We start from the raw sequence: 27,356 nt of genomic DNA, 5'->3' as shown, positions 1-27,356 counted from the left end.
CAAAATTCAAAGTAACCAGAACAAACTAAGCATAAAGATGAAAGGTGAAAATTTAAATCACAAATAAACTAAGAAACAAATTGAAACTATTTAATAATAACAGCAGTATCTTGGGCTACGTCCACACGTACCCGGGTACTTTTGAAAACGCAGATTTTTCTATGCGTTTGCACCTTTCGTCCACACGTAAATGGCGTTTTCGGTCACTGAAAACAGAGATTTTTAAAAGCTCCAACCAGGGTGGATATTTTTGAAAACTCAGTTTTTGCGTTTACGTGTGGACGAGAAAAACGGAGAAAACGCAGCGTCAAAGGTGTGCGCATTTTTTGACGTCACACTGTGCGCCAGGTTATTGTTTCGGTGAAATGAATTTCTACAATGGCGGACTTACACAAAATACCATTACTGTTCATTTTACTCTCTGCAGTGTTTAAATGCTTACACAGTTACTGTCCCTCCACACATAGGACTCAGTTCTGCTTCTATGCGCCATCTTTGTTTACTCTTTCCCACCAAGGCTGACTTCTGATTGGCCAACATTTCTACACGGATAGGAATATAGCGCCATCTGCTGCTTTGGCATGTTCCTAGCAGCATTTTCCTTCGTTTTTGTGGACGGGATTTTTTTAAAAAACGAAAAATCTCCGTTTTCAAAAACACCCGTGTACGTGTGGACGTAGCCTTGTTTTGTGTTTCTGGCTTCTAGGGATTCTAGAAATGGAAAAATGTACTTGATGGAAGGGAAGAGCAGTCATGCTGTCAAAATGTAAAGTAAAACATGAGTTGAATCTATTAATTTACACACTTTTCTTATTTGCCTTTCCATCATACTGTATCATAATGTGCTATTTCTTCTCTGCTGTGCTGAATTTCACAATAGAAGACGACCATTTGGCAGCCACTGTGCAGAGCTGTGGCCCAACTCCAAATGTGACCAGAGCTCTTATCCATCCATTTAGTGGGTTTATCAGCAGTGATCAGTCCCATAGATATGGGCTAGTCGGGCTTTCTACACCTGCTAGTCAGTTCAGAAGGTTGTTATCATCCATTCAGATGGAGGATCACTAACAGGAGGATGGGAAGACTCCAGAATCCATTCTCACTGATCTCCGGTGGATACGGCAGTGTTTACAAGTGAGATGATTTAAAGCATTTATAGAGTGACTATAAAAAGTCAGCGAGTGTCAGTAATCACTCAGTCAGTGTTGGGAAAGTTACCTTTAAAATGTATTCCACTACAAATGACAGAATGCATGCCCCAAGCTGTAGTTTGTAATGTATCCCATTAAGTTACTCAATGTGAGTAACGTATTCTGAATACTTTCAATTACTTAATATATTAAAAGTCTAAAGAGCTCGGAAAGAAAAGCGTCTGGACTTCTTTAAGCTGCTTGAAAACGTTTCACCTCTCATCCGAGAACATCTTCAAGTAACTTAAAGAGGTCCAGACGCTTTTCTTTCCAAGCTTGTTAGACTACGATGACCTGATGACTGAGAACCTTCACAGACTTAATATAAGAGCTTTGAGATGCATTTGTAGATATTATTACGTGTTTTACAGTCTTTATGGTGCTAGCTTAAAGTTACGATGTAAAGGTTAGCTTATATTGTGGTAAAGCTGTTACTATTTAAATGGTGTCTAGACAGAAATATTAACTCCTGTTATAACTAAGTTGCTAAGTTACTAGTTAATGAAGTTACCAGTAACATGGTTAATCGCATCCACAGATTCACAGTAAAGATCCCGATTAGCTTCAATGGATCTATAATAAATTTCTGCTAGTTCTAGCGCTTCATTTAAACCGTATGATACTCATACTTACCCAGAGTCAGTGTAAAATAAAATTCTACCTGAGTCTGACTCCTTTAATCCTGCATGACAAACTTCAGGATGCAGGTTTATTGACCCTCTTTCCTGCTGGCACACCTGTGACACCTGAGAGTCAGCTAGAAACTTACAGGAATGTTTACATCATGCAAAGACTGATAGACTCTGTAATACTGTAAATGATAAGTAACTTAGGTTAATACTAAACATTTGTGCCTCTCTGTCTGTGCTGAACCATTTAGAATCAGGTTTTGAGTCAGGCTGCATTGAGTGTGGGACTTAAAAGCATTAGGCTTGAAGATGGTATGAAAATCTCTACTTACCTTCTACGCTATATTTTTGTTACTGATTTATTAATACATTTTACATTGTTTCTTTTGTTTATCAGTAGAGAGAACACAGATTTCAGAGGCGCAAAGAGAAGCACTGTTGCTTCATACTTAATACTTTAAAGCTGCATTAGGGGAAGACAAGAAGCAGAAGTACTTCCAGGCACAGCCACAGTGAGGGAGCAGACACCTTACACTGAGTTCAGAGAAGTCAGAATTTCAAGAAGCGTCTGAAACAGCTCAGGTTTGGAAAGAAGCCTTTTATGTTGGGTGTTATAAAAAATATACACATATTTATAATAACAACTATAATATTATTATAAATAGTAGTTATTCTCTTATTATTATAAATAAATATCAAACATTTCAGTTGATTTTCTATCACATATATTGTGTTAGCCCTGTGATAAACTGGCAGCCTGTCCTGCTTTTGCCCTGTGGCAGCTTCAACCTCCCACTGTCACAATCCTGGGTCTTTTGACCCAGTGTTTTAAGTTTTAGTTTATTTTTGATGTTTATGGTTTATTTTTAAGTTCATTAGGTTATCTAAGCTCATTTGTTTATTTAGATTCCTCTTGTGTCTTCTACCCCTGTGTTTTAGTCTCCCTTTGCCCTCTTATGTTATCAAGTTTATATTGTCTTGTCTGCGTCTCATGTTTCCTGTTTTACTTTGAAGGTCTGTGTCCTATGTCAGTGTAGTCAGCGTTGCTTCCTTTGTCTCGTTATGTCAGACTAGTGTCAGCTGTTTCCCCATGTGTTTCCACTCCCCCCTAATCATGTGTATTTATTCTGTGTGTTTCTGTTCATTCTTTGTCAGGTTGTCTGTTGTTCCATGTCTCCTGGATTTTCCATGTTTATGTTTTTGCAACGTTCAAGGTTTTGTTCTTTGCATTTTGTGTTTAGCATTTAGTTTTCCCAGTTTAGTTCTAGTTAGGTTCTTTCTTGTGTGCATCTGCCTTTTGTTTTTGTACTCTTTTATCAGCCACATTAAACAGCTCGCTTTTAACCTGACCGTGTTTTACCCAGCAGACATTTATTTCAGTGACTCTTTTGAATTTAACGGACTTTGGATTATTTCCTGTGCAGGAGGAGGAGAAGGAGGCTATTCGGGCTCAGATGACCCGGATAGCCACGGCTAACCCAAGGTTTCTGGATTTTCTTGCCTGATGATTTAAAGAACTTTGTTACTGCCTCAACCTCAGTAGTAATATAAAGGCACTTTTTTAACTAGTTTAGGAGCATTTCACTTTTCTTTTGTGCTCTGAAAGACACAGAGGCTAATAGTTTTTAAAACAGAGTACCACAAACAACATGTATCCCTTTAGAAATAAACTTTTCTTGCGATACTTCTAAAAACCACATTCTTAACTAGCCACAATAGCACTGTATCGACCCCCCAATGTTCCTTTAAAACCTATAATTGTCTAGTAGCCACACAAACGCACTGCAACAGTAAGACTTGATGATTAGACAGAGGGAGTTACAGGTAGGGCCCCAACAGTCAGCAAAACAAGTCATAAAACAATAAAAGCTGCACACTTATCAAGAGCATCCCAGCACACACATCCCAACTGTAGTTCCATAGTTTTTCACCTTTTTTCTTTACAAACTGCTCTTTTCATCTCTCCATGTCAGAGGTCAACTGAAACCAAGTCCAGCCATATAAAAACACCCCATCAGACACACAGTATTTTCCTCAGCACTTCACAACTTTCGCAAGGTATATCGTTTTAACTTTTTTTTTCGGACCCCGGACACAGCGCTGTGAGGTAGTTAGCACACAATTTGGCCATGTAGAAAGCATCGTTTGTTTGGAACGCGTCATCACTGTTCATAAGAGTTTAATTTAATCAAACCTGATTTTAGGATCTACGTGGCTCCTCATCACTCGCCGATTCATCATTTTATTTAAATATCTGAATTTTCAGAATGGTGATCCAAGCGGGACACAGAGGCTGCTAGTTTTAACGCACCAGAATGCCGCAAATATAAATAAAAGCCTGACTATCCCGAGAGCCTAGCCGCAGCGACACTTTTCTTTCAAATGGATGCCTGCAGGTGCGTTGGAGCTACCCGCACAGAGCGTTTCTGACAGTCGGGCGCTGCTTATGCAATAAAGAAAAACAACAATACAGCATGTTTCTCTGCTCCAAGACATCCGCGGTCCTTTCACACGGTAAGCATGTCTGTTATACCCAGCGCATAAATGTCTGTATGTCAGCGCTGATTAAACCCTGTTTAAAATGTGACACGTTTGTTGTCCAAAAACATTTCCTCTAAATTTGCAAAGTTACTGATTTAAAATCTGCTCTAAGAAATATTTCCTGTGATCTAAAATTTGGCACATTTATATTTGTGTCTGGTAACAACAGCAGCTAATGTGCTGTACAGCTGATTCTTTTGAGGGTGTAGCACCTTCAAAGGTTGACGTAGGCACCATGTAGAGTTATAAAACTGGGTTTATTCTGGTCTCGACGACCCGGGAGAACTGCTCAAAGAAGAAAACTATTTTTTTAAAACATCACATCAAAATGCATTCTTCTACTTTGTGTAAATCAATCACAACGTAATTAATCACAGAAAATAAAACATTTAAAGAACACAAACAAAGTAAGCTGACCTCCAGGAGGGGCTAAATAGTCCTTTGTGGCCTTACTATCTTTTTCTAACTTATTTCTTGCACTTATTTAATTTTGAACATTACTTTTTCCATGTGTGGAGCTAACCATGTGTGCTAGCAAAAAAGGGGTTGGGTGGAGACCCAAAAATGCAACCAACTCTACATTCCACTGTTCATCACCAGATGGTGCAAAAGCGCAAGATCCAGACATAAAGCATCAAATCCACACAGAGGGTTTTTATCATTATTATTATTTATTTAACTAACTTTTTAAATGTTTCACACATTAAACATTAATGCATGAATGGATGTGTATTTTAAAATGAAATACTTACAGAAGACATTGTTAATTATTAACAGCTTAATTATTGTGCTTTGTATATGCTACATGTATATATAGTACATGCAGTATGACAGGAACACAGAGGTTTAGTGCCAGACTTCACATAAAAAGTATCAACTATGTTAGGATCCATGATTATCATGTGTGGTGTTAGTTTACATTAGTGGCTCCTCTCATGAAGGTGTGTGGATCTCTCACCTCTCTCCAAATTGTGGTTGTGTGTTTGATGCTGAAACAGATGAAGACTGCTGATTGGCTGAAGTAGGGTACAATATATATTTTTGGTTTTTGGTTTGGGCAGTGCTCACCGCTACATTAAATAAACTGCTGCTCGTGTGTGTTTGTAGGTTCTCAGTCATCAAGCTCATGGTTGTCTAAGGAGCCTGGAAACACTTCAGCCACCTGGAAATACCCAGCCTGCAGAGTACATCATATGATTTATTGATTTATTTTGTGTTCATGTCACATGGATGGATGTGAAATTAATTTATAATTGTTTTGTTTTTTGTCTGTTTCTAGAGGAGACGTCGTTCAGGTTGCAGGACTTGGTGGTTATAGAGTAAATGCCACCGGCCACACATGTAAGACCAGATTTTGTTTGATTATTTCACAGTTAATGCTAGAATCTGATTTCGGTTTCTGTGACTGTTTTATTCTTACATTTATGTTTTTGTTTAATACTGAATGAAGAACAAGTTTTTTTCTTTTTGTAAATTTTGGAGTAGATATACTGTGCGCCAAGTTCCTTGTTTAAAAATCATTTGGAAACATAACAAAAGATGAAACATCATTCTACTCACAATTTTAGCTTTTGAAAGATTATGAATAACTTTTGTTCTTTTCCTTTTTCTCTAGTCCCTGATGAACCACCTAATCTTCAGTGTGCAGACATGTGTGTTGCTGACTGTGAGCCTACCAGATACTCTCAGTGTACTGCATATGTGCCATATAACAACAGGCTGTGTCTGGAAGAACATCAAGTAGATGCACGTGGGATTAGTTGACTGCTAATATTACTGTATATCATCTGTGTATGTTTTAGATATTTTGGGGAGCACAAACTACATTTCTCTTCTCTCGGGGTGATTCTGGTGGTGGAGTGATTTACAACAACATGATTTATGGTGTAATCAGTTCTGGTTTTGAACGTGTCTGTACTGGACCAACTGTTACTGTGAATGTTTGTTCTGACATGAACTGGATAAATCAGAAAATTGCTCAAAATAATGGAAAATAACTGAATGAAAATAACATCCAGAATAAACAATCATCTCTACATGAAACTTGTGTGCTGTGTGTTGTTTCTACTCTAGAATATCTTCATGTTAACTGCAAATTGTGAACCTTTTTCTTTGGTCTAAAATATTGTGTCAGATTTGCAGCTTGTGTGTGTTTGAATGTGGTGTCAGGTGTGTAGCAGCTCATCCTGTTGTTCAGAAACTCTCAGACTCACACTGTGAAGATGCAGAAAGGCTTTCTGATCAGACATGCCACCAACCAGCTGCAGGGCCTGAACATGATAAACTTCATAAATCAGAGCTGATTGTTGGGGGTGGAAATGTTTACATGGAGGCTGTTGGCCTCCGTGCACTGAGGGCATTAGAATAAATACAGTAACCATGAAAATAAGTTTTGTTGATAAAATACATTTCTTGAAACCGTCCATTGTTTTGTCCGAACTCTAAACACTGAATCCAATTTTCAAACTAAAAGCAGTGCTTTCAAAATTTTCACTAAAACAAAAAACCTACAAGAACAAAAAATAAACAAAATAAAATTATAGTACATAGCGACATATGTGTTTTATTTCTCATAACACATCATTTCCATCTTGTCTTCAGTCCTGCATTTTTATATTTCTAAGACCAAACTGAAAACTAAACTCTTCATATTCACAAACACTATTTGTTTCAGGATTTCATCATGATTCATTTTCCATATGAGGCAGTGCTTTCAAATTACTTTTGAAGTAGTACAGAGAAATTACTCTTCTCCTCTTCTTTTAAATTGCATCAATATTTTCCAACTGAGCAGTAAAAGGACACGGAAGTCAAACATGAAGCATCAACGTGATGTTTAGATGTCGATTAATATTACAATAAGAGACTAAAGTAACTCGCTTTGAACACTTCAGTTTTCTCTCTTGATGCTGCTGTTTGTTTCCTCCTCCACTTGTATTTTTCTGCACTTCAGTGAATGTGCATAGCGCCCTCTGTTGTATGTTTGGGAGAACTGCACTGCACTGTCATCAAATGAAACTGTGCAGAGGTGGAAAATGAGCAAAGGAAGCACATCAACTGAAGAAGCTTCTTGGATCAGAAGTTAAACATCATCCAGAACCTTAAAGAAGTAAAGTCGCTTTCTTTCCAGGCTCCTTAGACAACCATGACCTGGATGACTGAGAACCTACAAACACACATGAGCAGCAGTTTATTTAATGTGGACCTGAGCAGTGCCCAAAACAACAACCAAACAATTTTTATTGAACCCTACTTCAGCCAATCAGCAGTCTTTATCTGTTTCAGCATCAAACACAAACCACACCTTGAAGAGAGGTGACAAATCCACAAACACCTTCAAATGTAAACACACATCACACATGATGAACATGGATCCTAACATAGTTGATACTTTTTTTTTGTAAAGCCTGATACTAAATGTGTGCAGGCCACCTGAACTGCTTCGTCTCGAGTGCCGCCCACTGGGTTGGTCACTAGAACTGTGTGTTGCCATCACTGGAGCCGTGGTTGGTCTTTTAGATTATTTAGACTGGGACTGTTTTTTGTTGATTAGGCGGCATGGTGTCCTGACGGCTGCCTCTGTTGTTTTTTTTCCCAGGAGGAGGAGAGTGGAGCACAGGTGGACAGCAGCCACGGAGCAGAGAGCACGGAGTTTTGGGTGAAGACATGACACAGGAGTCGAGGGAGCTCAAGGGATTATTGTGTTGTCTTATTTACTCCACTGTAAATAAAGAGCACTGTCCATCGCACGAGTCCTGCTTTTGGGTCCTCCTTCCCCACTTCACAAACACTGAAACTAATTATACAGGTAATAATAAAGGAACCAAAAGTTCACATCTATAGCTTTAAATTTGGACAAATCTGTCAACACAACCATCAAGAATAGAATAAAATACAAACAAACACTGAAACTAATGAAAAATTACACATGATATATGAACTGTGGAAACTAACTGAACAATAAAACTCAGAATAAACAAATTCAAACATTATATGAAAGGTATAAACTGATTTGCATCTTATTGATTTGCAGGCTCACTTTGCTCCAGGACTTGACGACTGGCCCAACCCGTACAGTCTTTGTCTCTTAATACTGAATGTTGAAAACTGATACTCATGGACACCTTATTTCAGCCTCTTTACTTTGCATAAGAGACCCAAAGCTTTACATCAACATGATGTTGTCTAGTGGACCAGCACGTCCATTACATGTTTTGCCGTTATTGCTGTTTGTTACGAGTTCAAATATTGAGGGTGAGCACAAAACAATAATGGTCCAGAAGAGCTTCGGTCAAACAATGATTTTAATGAACACGCGCGTGGGGAGATGAACACTGCCCACAGACAGCATCGATCTCCGCCCAACGATACACAAGCAGTTGTTTTATACCATCAGGGTTTACTTTTATGACGCCCCCTCATGCGTCAAGCAGATACAACACAGGCATAAGTTTCAAAACCACAAATGTTCTGTTGACGACTTTTGACACATTTAAAAGGACATCTTCTCCGTCTGGAGGCCAGGTGCTTCCTATTAATCTTCTAACTCTCGCTTATCTCCTGGAACAAACTGTCCCTTAGGCAGACACAATTTTGCAGTCACAAGCTTTTGCAAACTATTATTTGAACTCTTACACCAACAACGCCGTTAAACTCGCCCTCCCAGAAGCCATCGTCCTCGTGGGTCTCTCTGCTCAGGATGGGGATGATGGCGCCTTCTGGGAACGACAGCTCATCTTCCGTTTGTCCCGCGTAGTCGTACAAAGCCTTTGCGAATGAAACTGCAACACAGACAGTGGCAACGAGGGTATTAAACAAAGCAGGAAATCAAAACTCCGATATTATCTGGTGGAGGCGGATCTCACTCCTCGAGTCTCCGTTGACGGAGCCAGTTGGGAGTTCGGTTTCAGGTTCGGTGGAGTTGCTGGAGGACTGGGATCGGGCGTCCAGCGCGGCCAGCGACTGCAGCATGCTCAGCAGGCTGTTGGAGGAGGGCAGCTGCAGGTATTTCTCCGGGACGTAGCCCACCTGTCCGCTACGGTTTCTGGCCTGGAAACACAGACAATGCACACAGACGATGACAACAGCCAAAAATGTTTCAACAGGAAAACTCCTAATGAGAAAAAATAAAGTCAGATGTAAAGAGTAGGGCTGTAACAATATCACTGCATCGTCGCCAGAATTTAATAACAGCCACAAAGAGAATAATAGGAGAGCTTTTGTTCTCTCTTCCTGAATTAACGAGAAATCTAAAATCCTAAACAAGCCTCTGCTGAATTCATGAAGCTTGATTTCATGAACACCGGTGGCCTCCCCTGCCGCTGCTTACTTATTTTCATTCAGATTGAAAACACTCAGAGGTATTGGGATCTCTGTTGGGGCATGCTGTGGGGAATCACAGCACTAAAACAGATCTATATAAATGATATTGCTCACATTTTTATGTATGATTATATTCATTAAAATAAATACCCCATTAAAACACTATATCTGTATATGAAAAGATAATCACCTAAGTAAATATACATAAAATATTGGCTCAACACGTGGAGATGGTCTGTGCCTCCTGAGCCACTGCTCATAAAGGCTAACAGGGACAAAAACAAATACAGTAGCAGTGTTAAGTTCAAGCATTGAGTGCAAATGTACGGTTTTCTGTGTTTTTTTGTTTTGTTTTTTTTCATAGAAATGTTTTTGTTTTGTTTTTGTTTGTTTTTTTTGTTGTCCGGTTTGGATCTTTAGCAATCAGAATTGTTGTCTGAAGGCCAAGAAAGATGCCAAGTGGATTTACTTTACCAAGTGGATCATCATGGCCTTGCCATATTGGTCCATTTGATTGACCTTTATTATAATTATGTATTTATTTTATTTTTGTTTTTTAAAGACGGGACAGACATGACTGGGGGATAGGACAGGGAGAAAGAATGACACAATAAATAAACAATAAACTAGCTAACAATAGATACTTTTTAAATTTCACCTGCTGAGAATGAAAAAAGAAAACAAGCAGAAGAAAACGAGAGCAATAGAATAAACAACATCACGATGATATATGGGAATATAACTGTAAATACTAAATATTAAACATTACTGTGCAGCACGTAAGATCGACAGCGCACAGTGTGCTTTGAGGTAGGAGCCAAAAAGGGTGTAAAACACCAGTCAGTGTCACGCCGCCGGGTATATCAACTTCTCTTTTAAGCTGTGCTTTCTGCTTCACGCTCCGTGCCCACACATGTAACAAGGGCTGCTACAAGGCCCTTTAAAACAGGAAGTAGCATGTGCTGCAGTGAGCTTGAATGGTGTCCCAATGCGCTGAGCAAGCACAGTCCAAGCATGCTAGCCAGGTGTGGTGCGTGATGATAAAGTGGTGACTAAAACTCTATAAAGGACATAACTAATATAACAGCAGGTCAGGGTCACTCTTACAATTTTCTCTGGTAAGAAGTCAAAATCCTTCATATAGAACTCTGAAGTTACCTGGAGAGATGAGATCCTGCTTCATAGTACAGGCCTCAGGGCAACATTTCAAAGTTAACGTGCAAAACAATCAATATATGTATTTGTATGTAACTGACAAAAAAAGGAGAGAAAAGCGTCCAAACACTTCTTGTGCCATTCCAGAGTTGAGGTCGCAGGTTATGGTGCCACCACTGGACTAGCTAATGAGAAAAGAAGGAAGATGATTTTTAACAAATTTGTTGTATTAAGAAAAAAGAAAACAAACCATCCAAACTGTTACTTTATTAGTAAAGAGATGTTGCAGATATTTGTACTGAAATTGTATTTTTCTTCATTTCTAATGTGTTCAAAGCAAAAACAAGCTTTTCCTGTGAGCTCAGACCATTTTATTTCTTTCTGCTGCATTTCTGCATAAAATACAAATCTGCATCATTTTTTAAAAAGTGCTTTAAGCTGAACTAATTGTCCCTTTATTTCTAGAACCTGGTGAATCACCCTCTCTTCACTGTGCAGAGACTGAGGTTGTCAGCTGTACAGAGCTCAATGATATTTTACAGAAATAATTCCCCGAGGTCCACCGAGTCAGGAGCTATCAGCACTGGTTCTGTGGACAAAGTCCTGGGAAAGATATATGTCGAGTGAGTTTGCATGATCCCTCAGCTCACAGCTGCATTTATTAAAAATTCAAAATACAGAAAGATTTTATAAAACTGGGAAACTGTATTTCTGTCTTGCAGGGAGACTCTGGTGGAGGAGTGGTTCATAATGGCAGGATTTATGGGGTCTCTTCTTTTGTGGGAGATCCAGACTTTGTATGCAGAGCACCGGCTGCCTTCATGGACCTCTGTGATCCTGAGTATGCAGATTGGATCAGGAAAACTATCAACCCATAAAAAGCTGTGAGGTGTGGATAACTGTAAACAAGCTGAAATAAATAATCTTTTAGAGTTTAGCTTTGGTTTCTTTTATTCTCTTTGATATAAGCAGTAGAGGATTTCAGAATTTCTGTTTTATTTGCCAAAAGACGTTTTTTCAGCTGCACCCACACACAGTTTCTTTAGATAACTTCAACTGCAGAAAGTAAAAACTCAGCATTAAGTTTCAAATGCAGTTTTAAAGATAATGATAATATGGTGGCCCTGAAGAAAACACCCGTCAATAGAAAAAGCTGCAAAATCCTGCAAAATGTAACAGAAGTTGAATAAAACACAACGGAAATAGAAAAAAATGCAACAGGGCTGAAAAACTGAACAAACAACAAACACAAATTACAACAGAAATAATAACGAGAGCTATCTTTCTATTAAAAATAAAATAAAGTAGAAAAAAAACATTCTCATCCTAAAACTTGGTGACAAAGTGGAACATGGTAAGGAAACACTCACTTAAGTGCTGTCATTACTCAAAGGTTCCTGATAATCATGCATGAAGTGATTTCTGGAGGGGAATGAAACTTAACTGAACTGCTCCCTGTGACATTTTGACCTGTCAAACGCAGGCGTAACTCCTGTTATTCATTGTTGTATTGCAGGTCTGCTGTGCACGACGTCTGTGAATCTGAGTAATTTGGTACAGATGAAGGAATAAGACTGCTCAGATGCTTTGGTTGTCACGTAATGATCCCTCAGGTTTGGGTGTCTTTGGTGCCCGTTGATTTCAATCTACCTGCACATTGAACAGAAATCCTGCCATGACAGAACACACTAATGCCTTTTCAAGGGAGAACCGATCCGAATCTGAGCTGTCAGCCCCAAGTTCTCTGCAGTCATCAAATCAAGCATAATCTGGTTTGAACAGGCTCCCTGCCTCACTGCAAAAGCCTTTTTACCAGCTGCTGTTTGACAAATTGCAAAGCCTCTGAAGAGACTTTAGAAAGGGGGAAAAAGGATACGAAGAAAAAGCTGAACAAAAAGCTATCCATGCACTGTTTAACATTTCACTTGGAGCTTATTGACTGTATTCTATCTGTGGATTGCATTATAGCTTCTCTGAGAGCTTTGCTCCCTGAAGATTTTATGATCTGTGAACACTGAGTCTCTCTTGTGGCTGTAAACCAGTCTGCTCAGCATGGCACTGCATGGCAGAGTTTCTCTCCATTTTTTTGGAATCACCTTTGCTCAGCTGTGCTCCTAACTGATCTCCTGAGTTTGGCTGTATTGGCATTGAATTTGTTGGCTTTTTCAAAAGGTACAAATCAAATATTGTTTATAGACCTGCCCCCTTTTTTATCTACAAAATACAACATTAAGTCTTGAACTGTGCTGTTGTTCTTCTTTTTTTAAAAACATTTTATAGCCTTCCAGTGTTCTAAAAATTAAAAACACAAATATAAGATTATGTAGAATTTTTAATATACAAATACTTAACACTGGAAAATACTAAAACTGTTAACTATAGTACAGAACTTAACAAAATGTCATAAAAAATTATAAATACTGATAAAAAGAATGAATTTTGTTTCCTAAGTTATAAAATACAATCTGTCACATTTTAGAACAAAGTGAACAAAGGAACTTTATATTTTCCTTAAATTATTCGCACTGATATTTTTGAATATGTACAATATGCTTTCCCTGAATTTTAACAGTAACTTTGATTGCTGCCTCCTCCAGTTCCTTATCAAAGAGACTCCACAGGCCAGTTTGAATGAACAGGCTCTTTCCATCCTCCAGCAACACCTCCAGCTGGTTTGGCATTTCTGCCGTGGCCACACCAATGAGGATGTCAGCTCTCTCCTCGACTTTTGTCTGTTGACACAGCATAGGCACACATTTAGCCCAGAAAACGTTGTTTTTTTTTATTATCCAACAAGAAAAAAGAAAACCTATGGTCATCACGTGGTTTCACTAAGTCACCAAGACACATACATACACACATTATGTCTTGATGCATGCTGAATCATCCAGGTAAGTCAATTCCAAAATGGTTAATCATGTTCACCTGGAGAAACAAAAAAAAAAAAAAAAAAACCCTACTCGCCCCTGCGGGCGGTCAATCCTTCAAGCTCGGGTCCTCTACCAGAGGCCTGGGAGCTTGAGGGTTCTGCGCAATATCTTAGTGGTGCGCAGTCCTGGGAACAGCTAACCAACCGGACATAGTGGTGCGGGATCTCTGTCCAGAAGTAGGGTTGCCAACCGTCCCTTAAAATACGGAATCGTCCCGTATTTCAAAACAAAAGTACACGTCCCGTATTGAGCTAATAAGGGACGCACTTTGTCCCGTAATACAGTGAGAATCAAAAGTAGTCTATAAATGTTAATGGAATTAACGCTTTGTTTGAAAACATAATTCCCAGCCCCTCTCCTGCTTTGTGACCAATGAGCTGACAGCACACTTATTCAATTCAATTCAATTCAATTTTATTTATATAGCGCCAAATCACAACAAAAGTCGCCTCAAGGCGCTTCATAGATACAGAGAAAAACCCAACAATCATATGACCCCCTATGAGCAAGCACTTTGGCGACAGTGGGAAGGAAAAACTCCCTTTTAACAGGAAGAAACCTCCGGCAGAACCAGGCTCAGGGAGGGGCGGCCATCTGCTGCGACCGGTTGGGGTGAGAGAAGGAAGACAGGATAAAGACATGCTGTGGAAGAGAGACAGAGGTTAATAACAGATATGATTCAATGCAGAGAGGTCTATTAATACATAGTGAGTGAGAAAGGTGACTGGAAAGGAAAAACTTATGACAATTCGAGTATGACAATTCAGATTACCGCTCATCTCACTGGTCGAGGAAAGGTCGCTTGCGGAGAAAATACCGGAAGACAACAGATGACCACAACAAGAAGCATGGCCAACAGGGAAACAAACGCCGACACTGCGGTGCAAGTCTCGGACGACAGTACACCTAAAGCTGGGCAGACACTGTGCAATTTTTTTCAGTCACGTTATTCAGCTCCTGCTCAAACTGCACGATTGACTCGCAGGGGTTAGAAGTTGGTAGGTCACGATGCAGGGTCTCACACTATACCGCCCGATGCTCTGATGCGACCTGAGTGCTCACACTGTGCGTCCATAAAATGAAGGTTATAACAGAAAATCTGTCGCTCGCTCTCTCTGTCTTTCACTCATACAGACACACCACCACCATCAACTTTGCTAAATTGCTAATGAAAAACATTGATCAGGCAGCTGTGATTGAGCAGCAGTGTAAATCCAACTATTTCCACGGTTGTTGTGGTCGTGATAATTTTGTGATGCCACATCGAAAAGGCTCGGATGAGCTTTCCAAAGTTCTACAAGTTGTGCCTCCATCGCTTGTGTCCAGATCACACGCTGCACAGCTGTGCTGCTCCGTCTTTTTCACCGACGTTTACGTGTTTGCGCGTGAGCAGTGTGAGCGCCTGTGGTGACACCCTCACGAGCGATTGATGATCGGGAGCTGCTCGAGGTGTTAATCGCTTCTCGTTACCCCACGTATACTACACGACGCACGATGAAGGCCAAAATCGGTCCGATCACCAAATCGGTCGCACGACTCAAAAATCGGCTCAAAATAGGCCTAAAACCGCACAGTGTGAGCCCAGCATTAGCGCAGCAATGTTTGTTTCCCCCAGAGAAAGGGAAGAATGGGAAAAGGAAAACACCTGGCTGGAAAAAGTTAATATGGGCATGTGCAGTGAATATCAGCGCTATGTGGCCAGAAGTGTGATAATATAACTTATTTAGTGTAATAAACAACTGCAAGGATAGATGATTACAACAAATAGATGACTAATACATAAAAGTAAAACATAGATGAATAATGATGATGAGTTATGATGCGTATTCATGGGAACAAGCGGGTTTACAAACAGGAGCAGCTGATTAGCTTTAGAAAAGCTGAAATAATACCTCAACTGAAGCCAATTGTACTAAATGCACTAAATGTGCACTGTTACAAGAATATTTTTCCTTCTATTGTTTTCTATAATTTTAAGTTAAGCAGGACAGAGTTCTTTTAAAGAAAGATTTACTTATATTCTCAAAAGTTAAGCATGACAGGCTTCTGTTTAAGAAAGAGACCTGTTTTATTGTGTTAATGTCATTTTGAGCTAAAAATAAATGGCTAAATGATCATTTGTTTCACATGTGTTCATATCACAAAGAATAGAATATGCATCTACTTAAATCAACTTCAAGTCAAATGGTTAAAAAAATAATTTCACACACAAAAAAAGAGCTAGAAAATTCACCAAACTGGGAAGGGTGAAGACAACTGGGTCGCCCGGCCCTGGCCACGAGGTGTCCCTTATTTATTTTTCAGGGAGTTGGCAACCCCTATCCAGAAGAGATCTCTGTCCAGAAGAGCGCAGTCCTAGGAACAGCTAAGATACTGCGCAGGACCCACAAGCTCCCAGGCCTCTGGTAGAGGACCCGAGCTTGAAGGATTGACCGCCCGCAGGGGCGAGGGGGGAACTTTTCTATCTATCTATATGTAGTGTTTGTGTGTGTGTGTGTGTGTGTAAGATAATATAATATATAATGTTATGTCAAATTTGAAAACATAGTTTTAAACATTTGTTGATAAGACAAACAAAGCTTCTTCATACCTCAATCTGTGTAAAGGCTGTACGCCATATGAGGACTGTCTCTGCTTAACGTGAGAGAGGCTGATGTGGTCTCCCACGTTGAAGTTGTTAGCAGCTGCCTCCCTCCAGAGGCAGATTGTCATGGTAAAACCATCCTGAAATCACAAACATGACAGAATTAAAGATTCATTAATTAAATAACAACAAGTCCAGTAACTAGAAAAAAAAAAAGCTCACAGCCTCATACATTCTGTACCAGCAATGTCACATTTGTCACATTAGTTTAACCATTTTCAATATAAAACTTAAATTGCACCATTACCTCCTTCAGCTGGAGGTTTTTAAGGGGAACATGTTGTTTTCCCAACAGCACCTTCTTTACAGCAGAAAACTGAAAAGAAAATTGAAATTTAATGTCAGTAATAGTCAGTGTAGTTATCTGTGATAGGATTTTATTTCTTCAGTAATCTGTTTAGATTATGTTATGGTTGTTGTTAAGTATTCTGCACATGCCATTTATCTTATCAGAAGCAGTTTTATCTGTATCGGTTATTAGGATGTTTTTCATATACTGTGATTATGAAACAGGTTGTAGGAAATCCTTCTGTAAACAATACATTTTGCAACTTAAATGAAAAGTTTGCCAGTTTCAGGTATACAAAATCTATTTGTTTTCCATTATACCCAATTCAGGGTACTTTTTGACCATTTCTGTTGTATCTGCTTTTATTTTTATTATAAAGGATATATTTAGATGAAGCCTTGTGTGAATTTATATACAGCAGTGTATAAAATAATTATTCTGTTTGTTTTTATTATCAAGTAGAGACTGTTCATTAAAATCTAGCCCTTACAACACAAATGTACGCAGGCACAATGCAAACTGGCTGCAAAAATATCAGAAATGGTCTGAGGTAAATATTTTTTAAAAATTGTGCTTAACAATCTTAACAGAATTTAGTCTCTGCTTGACAGCAAAAACCAAAATTTTAACTGTAAAAAATACTGGCAATAATGGGTTATTTGGAAACCTAAATCCATGTAAATTCTGATGGAACCACAAGTACTTACCTCCACCACCTCCCCTTGAACTGTCATGAGTCCCTCATGTGTGGAGCTCATCTTGAGTGGGGTGAGAGGAACAAGAGGATGCAGAAGATCCTCTGCTTCTTTTACAAGACCTTCCCTCACACTTAGGGTCGGTGCCCTAAAAAAATAAAAAAAAATAAAAAATTGTGCCCTGGCTGTGATACTGATGTTGTAAGGGGGGCCTGTGCCACTGAGTTCATGGCCTCTCATAATGTATGACCCCCCGAGCTGGACTTTAGAGGCATATTCTTCAAACATTGTGATCTTTGTCACAGTCTGGCCATTGGTGATCGCCGCAATGGTGTTCTTCTTTGTCATTAGAGGTGTTGGTGTTCCATCTTTGAAGTCCCAGCTTGTGACCCTTAGCTGGTCACAGGACTTTAAAATTTTCATGTGCAGTGGGGGTGGCCGGGAATATGGCGTGTCAGGGCGGTTGTTCAGAAGCTTTGTCAAAGCCATTCTGAAAAAAAAAAGCAACACAAAAAATATTAAGGGGTTAATACATTTCTGTTATAGCAAGGGTCATATAATATGGTAACACGTGTAGCTTTTGTGCAGTCTTTTTACTTTCTGATGTCAAACAAAACTCATAAATACCTTTCTGAGGTTCCTGCTTAAAAATGACAGGCCAAAAACACAGGCCTGTCTAAAAGTATTTTTTGATATTATACAATGTTGGTTTTAAAATAAAGCTAACAGTTCTAAGACTTCATTGAATTAATCCAAATATTACAGCAGAGACAAGTTGGTGAAAGTAACTTGGGACTGAACTCAAACTCAATATTTTTCTCACCAAACTGTTATTCATTTATTTTTTGTATTTTCTAGCATATAATCTCCTTTGACAATAAACATGAAATCCTCATATGAAGATTATCTGTGCAAAGATTGATGCTGCTGAAGTGAAACAGTGAAATTACAGTTCTATTCACAATTTGGTCTGTGGCTTTGAACTTGTAAAGAGCAGAGATAATGTAACTTTATTGAAATGCCTAAATTGTTTGTTGTTTCAGTATACTTTGAACCCCACCCCACACACACATTAATAATGGATTGGATTTATATAGCGCTTTTCAAGGCACCCAAAGCGCTTTACAATGCCACAATTCATTCACTCTCACATTCACACACTGGTGGAGGCAGCTACAGTTGTAGCCACAGCTGCCCTGGGGCAGACTGACAGAAGCGAGGCTGCCATATCGCGCCATCGGCCCCTCTGGCCAACACCAGTAGGCGGTAGGGTCAAGTGTCTTGCTGTTCATTGAAAGGGTGTTGTTTAGGGTCTGTTAAAAACACATTATGTAGTTGCATCACCAGACCAATGAAATGGTGAAAGCTTGTTAGCATTATTGGAGTTTTGGCTACGTGAGCTTACAACCTCGTAAAATCTGTTGGAATTATGTACAGACAGAAAGTTTTCAATTCATATAAAAATATATGTCAAAGTTAGTATGACTTGTAAATGTAAAGCCTGCTTTACATTTCTCAATAACTTTATCCCTTCATGGTGTTGTTGCTCCCAATATTCTCTTAGACAACCTCTGAGGCCGTCACAGAGCAGCTGTATTTGTACTGACATTAGATTACACACACGTGCACTCTATTTACTCATTAGCACTCATCAGGCAATGTCTGTGGGCAACTGACTGCACTCAGACCAAAGCGGGCTGAATAATTACGCACACCCCACTTTGCAGTCATTTATTTGTAAAAACTGTTTGGAATCATGTATGATTTTCGTTCCACTTCTCACGTGTACACCACTTTGTGTTGGTCTTTCACGTGGAATTCCAATAAAATTGATTCATGTTTGTGGCTGTAATGTGACAAAATGTGGGAAAGTTCAAGGGGGCCGAATACTTTTGCAAGCCACTGTATACAAGATGAGGATGTTTAATAAAAAAATTAAAGATTAAGGACATAAATGTACTTAACATGAATCAAATACAGGAATTGCTGTTAGCTAAAGTCAGCGAGCAGCAGCAACATTCTGAGAAAATCATGACTTAGCACTAATATCCTTAGCTATGCTCATTTTTTTCCAAGTCATATAAATTATTCAAAGCACTTGAACCATTTTTTTAAAGTAATACTGAGAAGTCGAACTTTGAGGTGGATCCACCTTTTTTACACCACCACGTCGTGCCGACATGTATACTCAGCACAGTGATGCATTTAGGCTACGTTCACACTGCAGGTCTTAATGCTCAATTCTGATATTTTGATCAAATCTGATTTTTTTGTCTTCTTGTTCACACTACAAATAAAATGTGACAGCAAATGCGCTCCCGTGTGAACCCTCAAAGCGGCCCGCATTCGCAAAACAAGACGTCACACACAACGCGCTCTGTTTAGACCAATGACTGTAGAAAACAGTATGGTTTGACTGATGGCCCTTAATATAAAGACTTGTTTCGAACTTTACGTTTCCCAATTTTTGCTTTAAGTTATTTACATAATGTAAATGACAAAATAATTATCCTTATTGCTGTTTTAGAGAGCATCGGTGCTTCAAATGATAGTTGCAGATTTCTGTCAGAATCTGCAGATTATACATTATAAATAAAAATGTTCACGTTTCTCCAACGTTGTCTTCCAAACAGTTTCACTAACATCTACACTGGATGGCCAGGTAGTGTTCGCGATGTCTTATTGGGCGCTTCCCCAGCGCTGATAATTGGCATCTGTCTTGTGTCAGTGACGTAAAAGACTGATTTAATGCGACATGACCGTTCAAACAGCAGTCGCTTTCTAAAACATCAGATATGTATCGGATTCAGTACCACATACGAAAGTGACCCAGATCGGATTTGAAAATATTGCATTTGTGCTGTTCACACTGTCATGCCATGATCGGATAAGTGTCGCATAGGGTCAAAAAAGTCGTATTTGATGCGCTTTCACGTGCAGTGTTTTCCGAGCCTACCGAGCCTGAGGACAACTCAGGCTACTCCCCACCCGCGGAGTAGTTACGGGCGCAGAGGCTAGCGGAGCCTCAGCTGGCCTGGAAACTGGAGCAGGGACAAACTGGGCCCTGCTGGGCCGCCGCCCCCCCCCCCCCTCACCCGAGGAACAGATACAGGTGCAGGAGACTGCTGGACTACAGCCGCCCTGGGCGGAGGAGCACAGGAAGGCAAAGGAGCAGGCTCAATGAAAACCGGACCATCAAAAATAGGTGACGACCCTTTCCCACCACGTTTAACAGTCTGTGTAGTCTTAGGTTTAGCAGTGTTCACAGTCTCAGAAAAAAACAGACTCGGCAAACTTGGGTTTTAGCTTGTTCCCACCCCAACGAGCAGACCTCGAACTAAAAATCCCAGACGAATGCTTATTGTGATGAACTAGCGTGGGAGGATTCAAACCAAAACTGGCCTCCCAATCCAAATCCTCGTCGAGAAAAGAAATCCCGAAAGTGTCTGAGGTAAGTTCATAGTCTTTACTGTTTAACAGCTCAGGTGGAGTGTGGAAAGTGTAGTCCTTTTGACTCACCACCGGAGGTTGCTCAGACATGTCCATATGACGGTGACGTGAGCGCCGTTTCCTTTGAGCAGAGGTAGCTGGCGGCGTGAGCAACTGAACCTCCGGTGCACAGAACGGTGACGCTGAGGATGAAGCGTGAGCGCCTGAAGCCACGCGGAGGACTCCCAACTGAAGCGGCCGCATCTTGAGTGCCAGCGGAGCAACAGGTGGAGACTTCCGGCAGCTCCGGGGACCGCCGAGAGCCAGCCGAGTGCCATGGAAAATGCGCCCGATGTCAGGGGTGAGCCATGGCTTCCAGCGGAGTTCCTCCTCCAGCTGGGCAAAGGCTGCTCGGCGTCACTCCTGAAGTTCAATGTCTGCTGGGTCCATAGTATGGTCGCGATCTTCTGTTATGAGCGGCTGTGTGCAGACAGGAATAGGACTAGTGATGTGTCCTGTGTGTCGAAGCTTCGAATCGCGCATCGGGTAATCGCGGGGGCGTTTTTCTGAAGCGCGTATCGAGGCTTGCGTTGATTACGTATGCAGTGACGTTCGAGGCCTCGCGGGCAGTCCGTACCACATGACTGATTCGGGAACTGGTTCACCGGTTTGCGCCAGATTCGAAATAAAATGGGCAGCAAAACACAGCTGATTCCCTCATCACATCGTGTTGTGGAATTGGATTACGTACGTGTTACATAGCTACTGGAGTACTGGACACAAATTTCTTTATCCAAACTTGTATAAACTTGCTGTGGTTTTTCTTGCAACCCCTGCTTCATCTGTGCCCTGTGAGAGGATATTTTCAAAAGCAGGAGAAATCCTCTCAAAAAAGAGGAACCGTCTTAAGCCCAGCACTGTGGGAAAGCTGCTATTTTTGAATAAAAACAAATGAAAACTTTTCCCTAGTGTCATGAGCACTGTTATACAAGCACATTCACATCACAACTCCCTCCCTTTTTGTTTCCATGTACATTCCTGTGTTAAGCTGCCAATTTATTATACACAAATATTAAATTAATATAATATAAAATTAGTATAATATTAAATATAACTAATATTTAGAGTTCAGTTATTGGTGTCATGAACAATAGTAATTCCTTTATTCATTCAACTTGAAGTGCCACACACTAGTTTGTGTCATTATTGAGATGTACATAAGAATGATTACGCAGTTACACAATCATCCCAAAAACTGTGTACTGATAGTTTCCACTTTCTCTTTTGTATCAGACATACTGAGACAATATTCAGGATAAATAACCATGAAAAACAATTTATTTATTCGGTTTAGCGGTTTACACATCACATCATTATAATCATTGAGCCCGTTTCACTTGAATTGTCCACTTGATGGCGCAGTAGAGCAAATGAATCATCACAATGCTTCGAACCATGAGTCGACCAGTTGGATGGGAAGCTTCAGTTCATCATGAGGCTTCATCTCACCATCACTAAATAGGACCCAAGGTGCAGACTCCGGAGACAGATATGAACTCAAAACAGCTTTAATGTTAAACTCAAATATAACATAACTGGAAAATATCAAAATACCCTTACACCAGAGGACTGACAGAACACACAGCTAGGTAAACGGTAGATCACGACACAGACACAAAGAAACACAGGGCTTAAATACACTGAGGGAGCAATCAGGGAATGGGTAACAGGAGGGAAACACAGCTGGGGCAAATCAGGCCTAATGAGACAAGGGGAAGCGAAACCACATACATTAACCTCAGACAAGGACCTTCAAAATAAAAAAGGAAACATGACACAGACTGAACTAAAGACACAGACTCGCATGCACTGCAACAGAGGGAACAGAGATGTGGGACCAGGGCAGACACAGACACTGACTGGACACGGGGATATAGCAACTAGAGAAGACAGAGACATAAACCATGAGACAGAACTCAAAGAAACAAAAGACTAGAAATTACAAAATAATATAATAAACTCAAAAACCCTGGGTCAACGACATAAGCAAAAATGACAATCATCAATATAAACCTGACACCGGCTCTAAGAGCCATTTCGTTCATGACCGACACATCACTAAGGAAAATGAACAAGAAGCTGTTCTGAAAATAATTTACCAGAACAGCTGTAAATAATCCCCCAAACTAAAAATTCTAATAATAAACAAAACCACTAAGGCACAGAAGCCTGGAACCATGACAGCAAGACTTAATAAAAGATTGTTTAACTTGGCTTGGTTACACAGATATGTGATTACCTGAAGAATAGTTTAAAAAGAACACACGCAAACACACACATATGGAATAAGTGCAATAGTTGACTCACCAACCCACAGAAGGAGAAGGAGGAACAGACGAGCCATTACTGTCATTCTGCTTGCAGTGAATGCTGTGCTGGGACCTTTTTAAACCTCTTCTCACTGTGCTGGTGGCCATGGAGCCACCAATCACAGAGAATAATTTTATCAACAAAACCCCATTGGCTGGAACGGTCTTCATGCAAATATGCAATATGGGTTTTTTTTATTAAGAAAAATGTTTTGCTTCTCATTAATTTCTTTTTTCAATTCAATTCAATTTTATTTATATAGCGCCAAATCACAACAAAAGTTGCCTCAAGGCGCTTCATAGATACAGAGAAAAACCCAACAATCATATGACCCCCTATGAGCAAGCACTTTGGCGACAGTGGGAAGGAAAAACTCCCTTTTAACAGGAAGAAACCTCCGGCAGAACCAGGCTCAGGGAGGGGCGGCCATCTGCTGCGACCGGTTGGGGTGAGAGAAGGAAGACAGGATAAAAGACATGCTGTGGAAGAGAGACAGAGGTTAATAACAGATATGATTCAATGCAGAGAGGTCTGTTAACACATAGTGAGTGAGAAAGGTGACTGGAAAGGAAAAACTCAATGCATCATGGGAATCCCCCGGCAGCCTACGTCTATTGCAGCATAACTAAGGGAGGATTCAGGATCACCTGGTCCAGCCCTAATTATATGCTTTAGCAAAAAGGAAAGTTTTAAGCCTAATCTTGAAAGTAGAGATAGTGTCTGTCTCCCGAATCCAAACTGGAAGCTGGTTCCACAGAAGAGGGGCCTGAAAACTTCTTCCATGTACTGACAAAGGGAAAGACCCTACAGTATAAGGAGAAGTTACTTTTTTAATACAGTTTGATCACAGCTGGACTGGCCATCAGGTGTACAGGGTGCACCGAAAAAGTGAACGTGTTGGATTTACTTAATTCAGTACTGTACATTGGTTGCACACAATTTTTTTTGCTTTGGGAGAAACGTAAACAACTGTGTTATATCGACACAACTTATTCATATTCATAAACCTGTGCATTTTGTGTTTATAAAACGTGATTGAAACATGTTTAGATGAAGCAAGTTAAGCTCTTGGAATATTTCAATCATTCACAATTTTGTCATTTTATTCCAACACTATTCAGTAACTTTTACCCAATTCTACTTGGTCACTTAAACACTGCATGTTGTCTTCATATTACATAATATTCAGCAAAGTCTAGATTTTGGTTAACATACAAAATTCAATGGATTTACAGGTTGCAGGAGGGCTGGGGCATAACGCAGAAGTTATAGGGTACACCCTGGTTAGGGTGCCAGTCTATCACATAATAGTGATTTCCGGCTCTTTTTAGAGATTTTCGGTTCGGCTCACTAAAAAGAGCCGGCTCTTTCGGCTCCGAACCGGCTCTTCAGATTGTTTTGTTGCTTTAATTAATTTATTATTAACAATAATATAAAATTATGCACAAAAGGAATTACTAACGTAAAAAAAGTGGTTTTATTTATATATGTTTATATATAAATATATGCGGTGTCACCTAGAGACAAAACACGTACAAACTCCAACACACATTTCTAGCATGAACTGAATTTCCAAAGCAAAGCTACTAGATCACTTAAATTACACAATTGAAAGCATGTGTGTATTGTTTGTGTATTTATACACAGGCACTCATATATATATTCAAATAATTTTAAAAAAAAGTTCATTTACCTGTTATTACCACACACCAAATCCGGTCGTTGGTACTTGCTGGCTTGTGTAGCCACAAGATAACAAAGGCTCAACACTGCGCCTAGCATCCTGGAGCACTTCTGTTGTCTTTTGTACGTGTTTTGAGTTTTTATGTGCTTCTGAGTTTTTACGTGCTTCGGAGTTTGTACGTGTTTTGGAGTTTTTACGTGTTTTGGAGTTTGTACATGCTTCAGAGTTCGTACGTGATTTGAAGTTTGTATGTGCTTTGTCTCTAGGGGCCACCGTAAATATACTTTTATTTATTCACTCCACATAAAATGTAATAAATAAATCATATAATACAAAAATCAAACTATTCACATTTCAACTTTTAACTATTTAAATTTTCAGCTTTTTCCTTTTACAAATTTAAAGTGAAAACAACACAAAACACTGCAAACCACAACACAATTAAATATAAATTATAATATGAAAACAAAAAGAACATGCATATTCTCTGCCATATGTACCTACATGAATAAACTTTTTGAATCCTTTATCATCTGCAACCGAAAATAGTTGTGGATGATTACTATACCTTTCTAATGTGATGTTGTTGTCCCTGGCTCTCTTTCTCTCTCTCTCCCTCTGGCTCTGTTCGTGTGCTACTGAGTGTAACTACCGCCCCTCCCCCCTCTGTATAAAGCACAAGGCTCGCGTGCAGAGTGAAGCGGAAAAAAAGTGCGAGAGAGAGAGAGGGTGAGAGAAGAAAAAAAAAAATACAACCCACGTGACGGCTCGCGATAAGGAGCCGGCTCGCGTCGTTCACGTCAAAGAGCCGGCTCTAAGAGCCATTTCGTTCGCATCACTACTGTGCAAGCCTTTTACCACAAACTTAGTCACTGCTCGTGACATTCGTCTATCATGGCCTGAAAGGAGACGCGACCGGTAGACTGCAGCAAGAACTGCTACCATCTGAGCCAGCCAGACTCTGTCTGTCTCTCTCATCATGGTCACCTAAATGCACAGTAATGGCAGGTTTTGTAATAAGGCAGATCGCGCTAACATAATATGCAATGTTAGTTGATTATTTACCTGCCGCATTAACGGGAGAGGACGTGCTGGGTTGAGATTCACGAATCCGGAGCGGAATTAAAAACATGACATTCATTTAAGGTCATTGCGTGTTTTGTGAGCAAATGCTTTTGCATATTCGTAGTGTTTCCTCCCTTAAATGAAATATCTACTTTCCCAGATAGCAAGGAAACATTGAAACAATGTTGAGTCAATATCAGGCTGTGTCATTGATTCAACGTTGAAGTGTGACGTTGACCTAACGTCACTCTTGCACCCTTTTTTAACGTTGAAACAACGTCAGGTTTTGATGTTGAATCAATGTTGAAACCTGACGTTGATTCAACGTTGTATTTTCTAATACTGTTGACATTGAAACAATGTCAGATTCTGATATTGAAACACTGTTGAGCTATGGTGTTGATTTTCCACCTCTTTCGCATATTTGCTTTTTATTAAAACAACAGTTAAATCATGACTGGAAATCTACCTTTCTTTATAGGTATTTTAACCAATACTAAACTACTGCATGTTTCCATCAATACTTCAACCACCTAAACACATAATTGTACTTATTCCTTAAATTGGACACCCTTTATAAAAAAAACCCAAATGTCTCACAATGTATCATGTCAATACTATTATCCTAAAATAAGAAAGCATTGCATGTGATGTAACAGAGAAAAAAAATAAACAAAAAAAGGTCAATAGGCATGTTTCGTTTGCTAAATACTTTATTAAAAGACAGTTTCCTATTTACGTTTATATGATTCACAGAAGTTTGTAATTTTTTGCATGATGTGCGTCCTGCACCACCCAAACAATCTGGGGCGTATCGGAGCCATTTCTGCACTGCTTGTGCAAAGACTAACTCGGACATAGAGTTTGCCCCTAACTGCTGCGTCAGGCTCCAATCAAGGCAAAGCGTCTCACCTATAGACACATTTTAAGAGATGGAATTAGCGTGTCTCATGTCTTAAATGTGTATGCAAGTGCTTGTGTGTTTAACCAACAGGCCGTTGTTATGTATTTAAATCACATCTGACAGCTACTACACTTTATAGTTACAAAGTGTACATAACCTTTATATACTTACCATTGCCTTATTTGCCTCTTGTGATTGAAGAGCTGGCTCTGCATTGTTTAGCTCCTCAATGTTGTGCAAGGGCAAATCCAGAGGCAGTACCCCAGCATCTACCGATTCATTGCAGTCGGTATTGCGGATGGCTCTGACCTCCTCACGGAGTTCGTTAACAGCTCTCGTCAGGTCTGACAGAAAAAGATACATTTTTTTTAAGTATTTAAGAATACAGACAACTTATCAAAAGTTTCCTTGTGTCACACACAGATATGTACAAAGACACTAGACAGTATTTTATTACCTGGTATTTTCACTCGAGGGGCCCGGGGAAACCATTTCTTTGTGGGCTGCTC

At 39.8% G+C, this 27,356-nt stretch overlaps 1 protein-coding gene and 1 long non-coding RNA gene across 4 annotated transcripts; one reads left to right on the top strand and one right to left on the bottom strand.

Annotated features, from left to right (window-relative positions):
- Window positions 1–4,206: 4,206 nt before the first annotated feature.
- LOC146572071 (uncharacterized) lies at window positions 4,207–6,403 on the top strand. Its single transcript, XR_014892653.1, has 2 exons — window positions 4,207–5,701; window positions 5,976–6,403. It is a non-coding gene; the product is annotated as an uncharacterized LOC146572071 (long non-coding RNA).
- A 6,764-nt stretch (window positions 6,404–13,167) lies between these two features.
- LOC146572070 (uncharacterized) lies at window positions 13,168–25,715 on the bottom strand. Of its 3 annotated transcripts, none has more exons than XM_085276088.1 (6): window positions 23,501–25,715; window positions 23,192–23,358; window positions 17,408–17,885; window positions 16,659–16,727; window positions 16,358–16,491; window positions 13,168–13,569 (listed from the first exon to the last, which is right to left on the bottom strand). In XM_085276088.1, exons 3-6 carry the CDS (start codon window positions 17,882–17,884, stop codon window positions 13,338–13,340), a joined length of 912 nt encoding a protein of 303 aa, XP_085132214.1. In that variant the 5' UTR covers window position 17,885; window positions 23,192–23,358; window positions 23,501–25,715; the 3' UTR covers window positions 13,168–13,337. The 3 variants fall into 3 exon arrangements, with proteins under 3 accessions (XP_085132214.1, XP_085132213.1, XP_085132216.1); XM_085276087.1 differs by having other exon boundaries at window positions 23,192–23,673; window positions 25,447–25,715; XM_085276090.1 differs by lacking the exon at window positions 23,192–23,358 and having other exon boundaries at window positions 25,447–25,715.
- Between the last annotated feature and the right edge of the window lie 1,641 nt (window positions 25,716–27,356).

This window comes from Mchenga conophoros, linkage group LG6 (assembly GCF_057382185.1).
Source record: "Mchenga conophoros isolate Kocher_MC1m ecotype Shallow Benthic linkage group LG6, M_conophoros_male_GT1.1, whole genome shotgun sequence".
Lineage (NCBI taxonomy): Eukaryota > Metazoa > Chordata > Actinopteri > Cichliformes > Cichlidae > Mchenga > Mchenga conophoros.
Note: the sequence above shows the minus strand (reverse complement) of the source record. Positions and strands in the feature narration are given on the sequence as shown.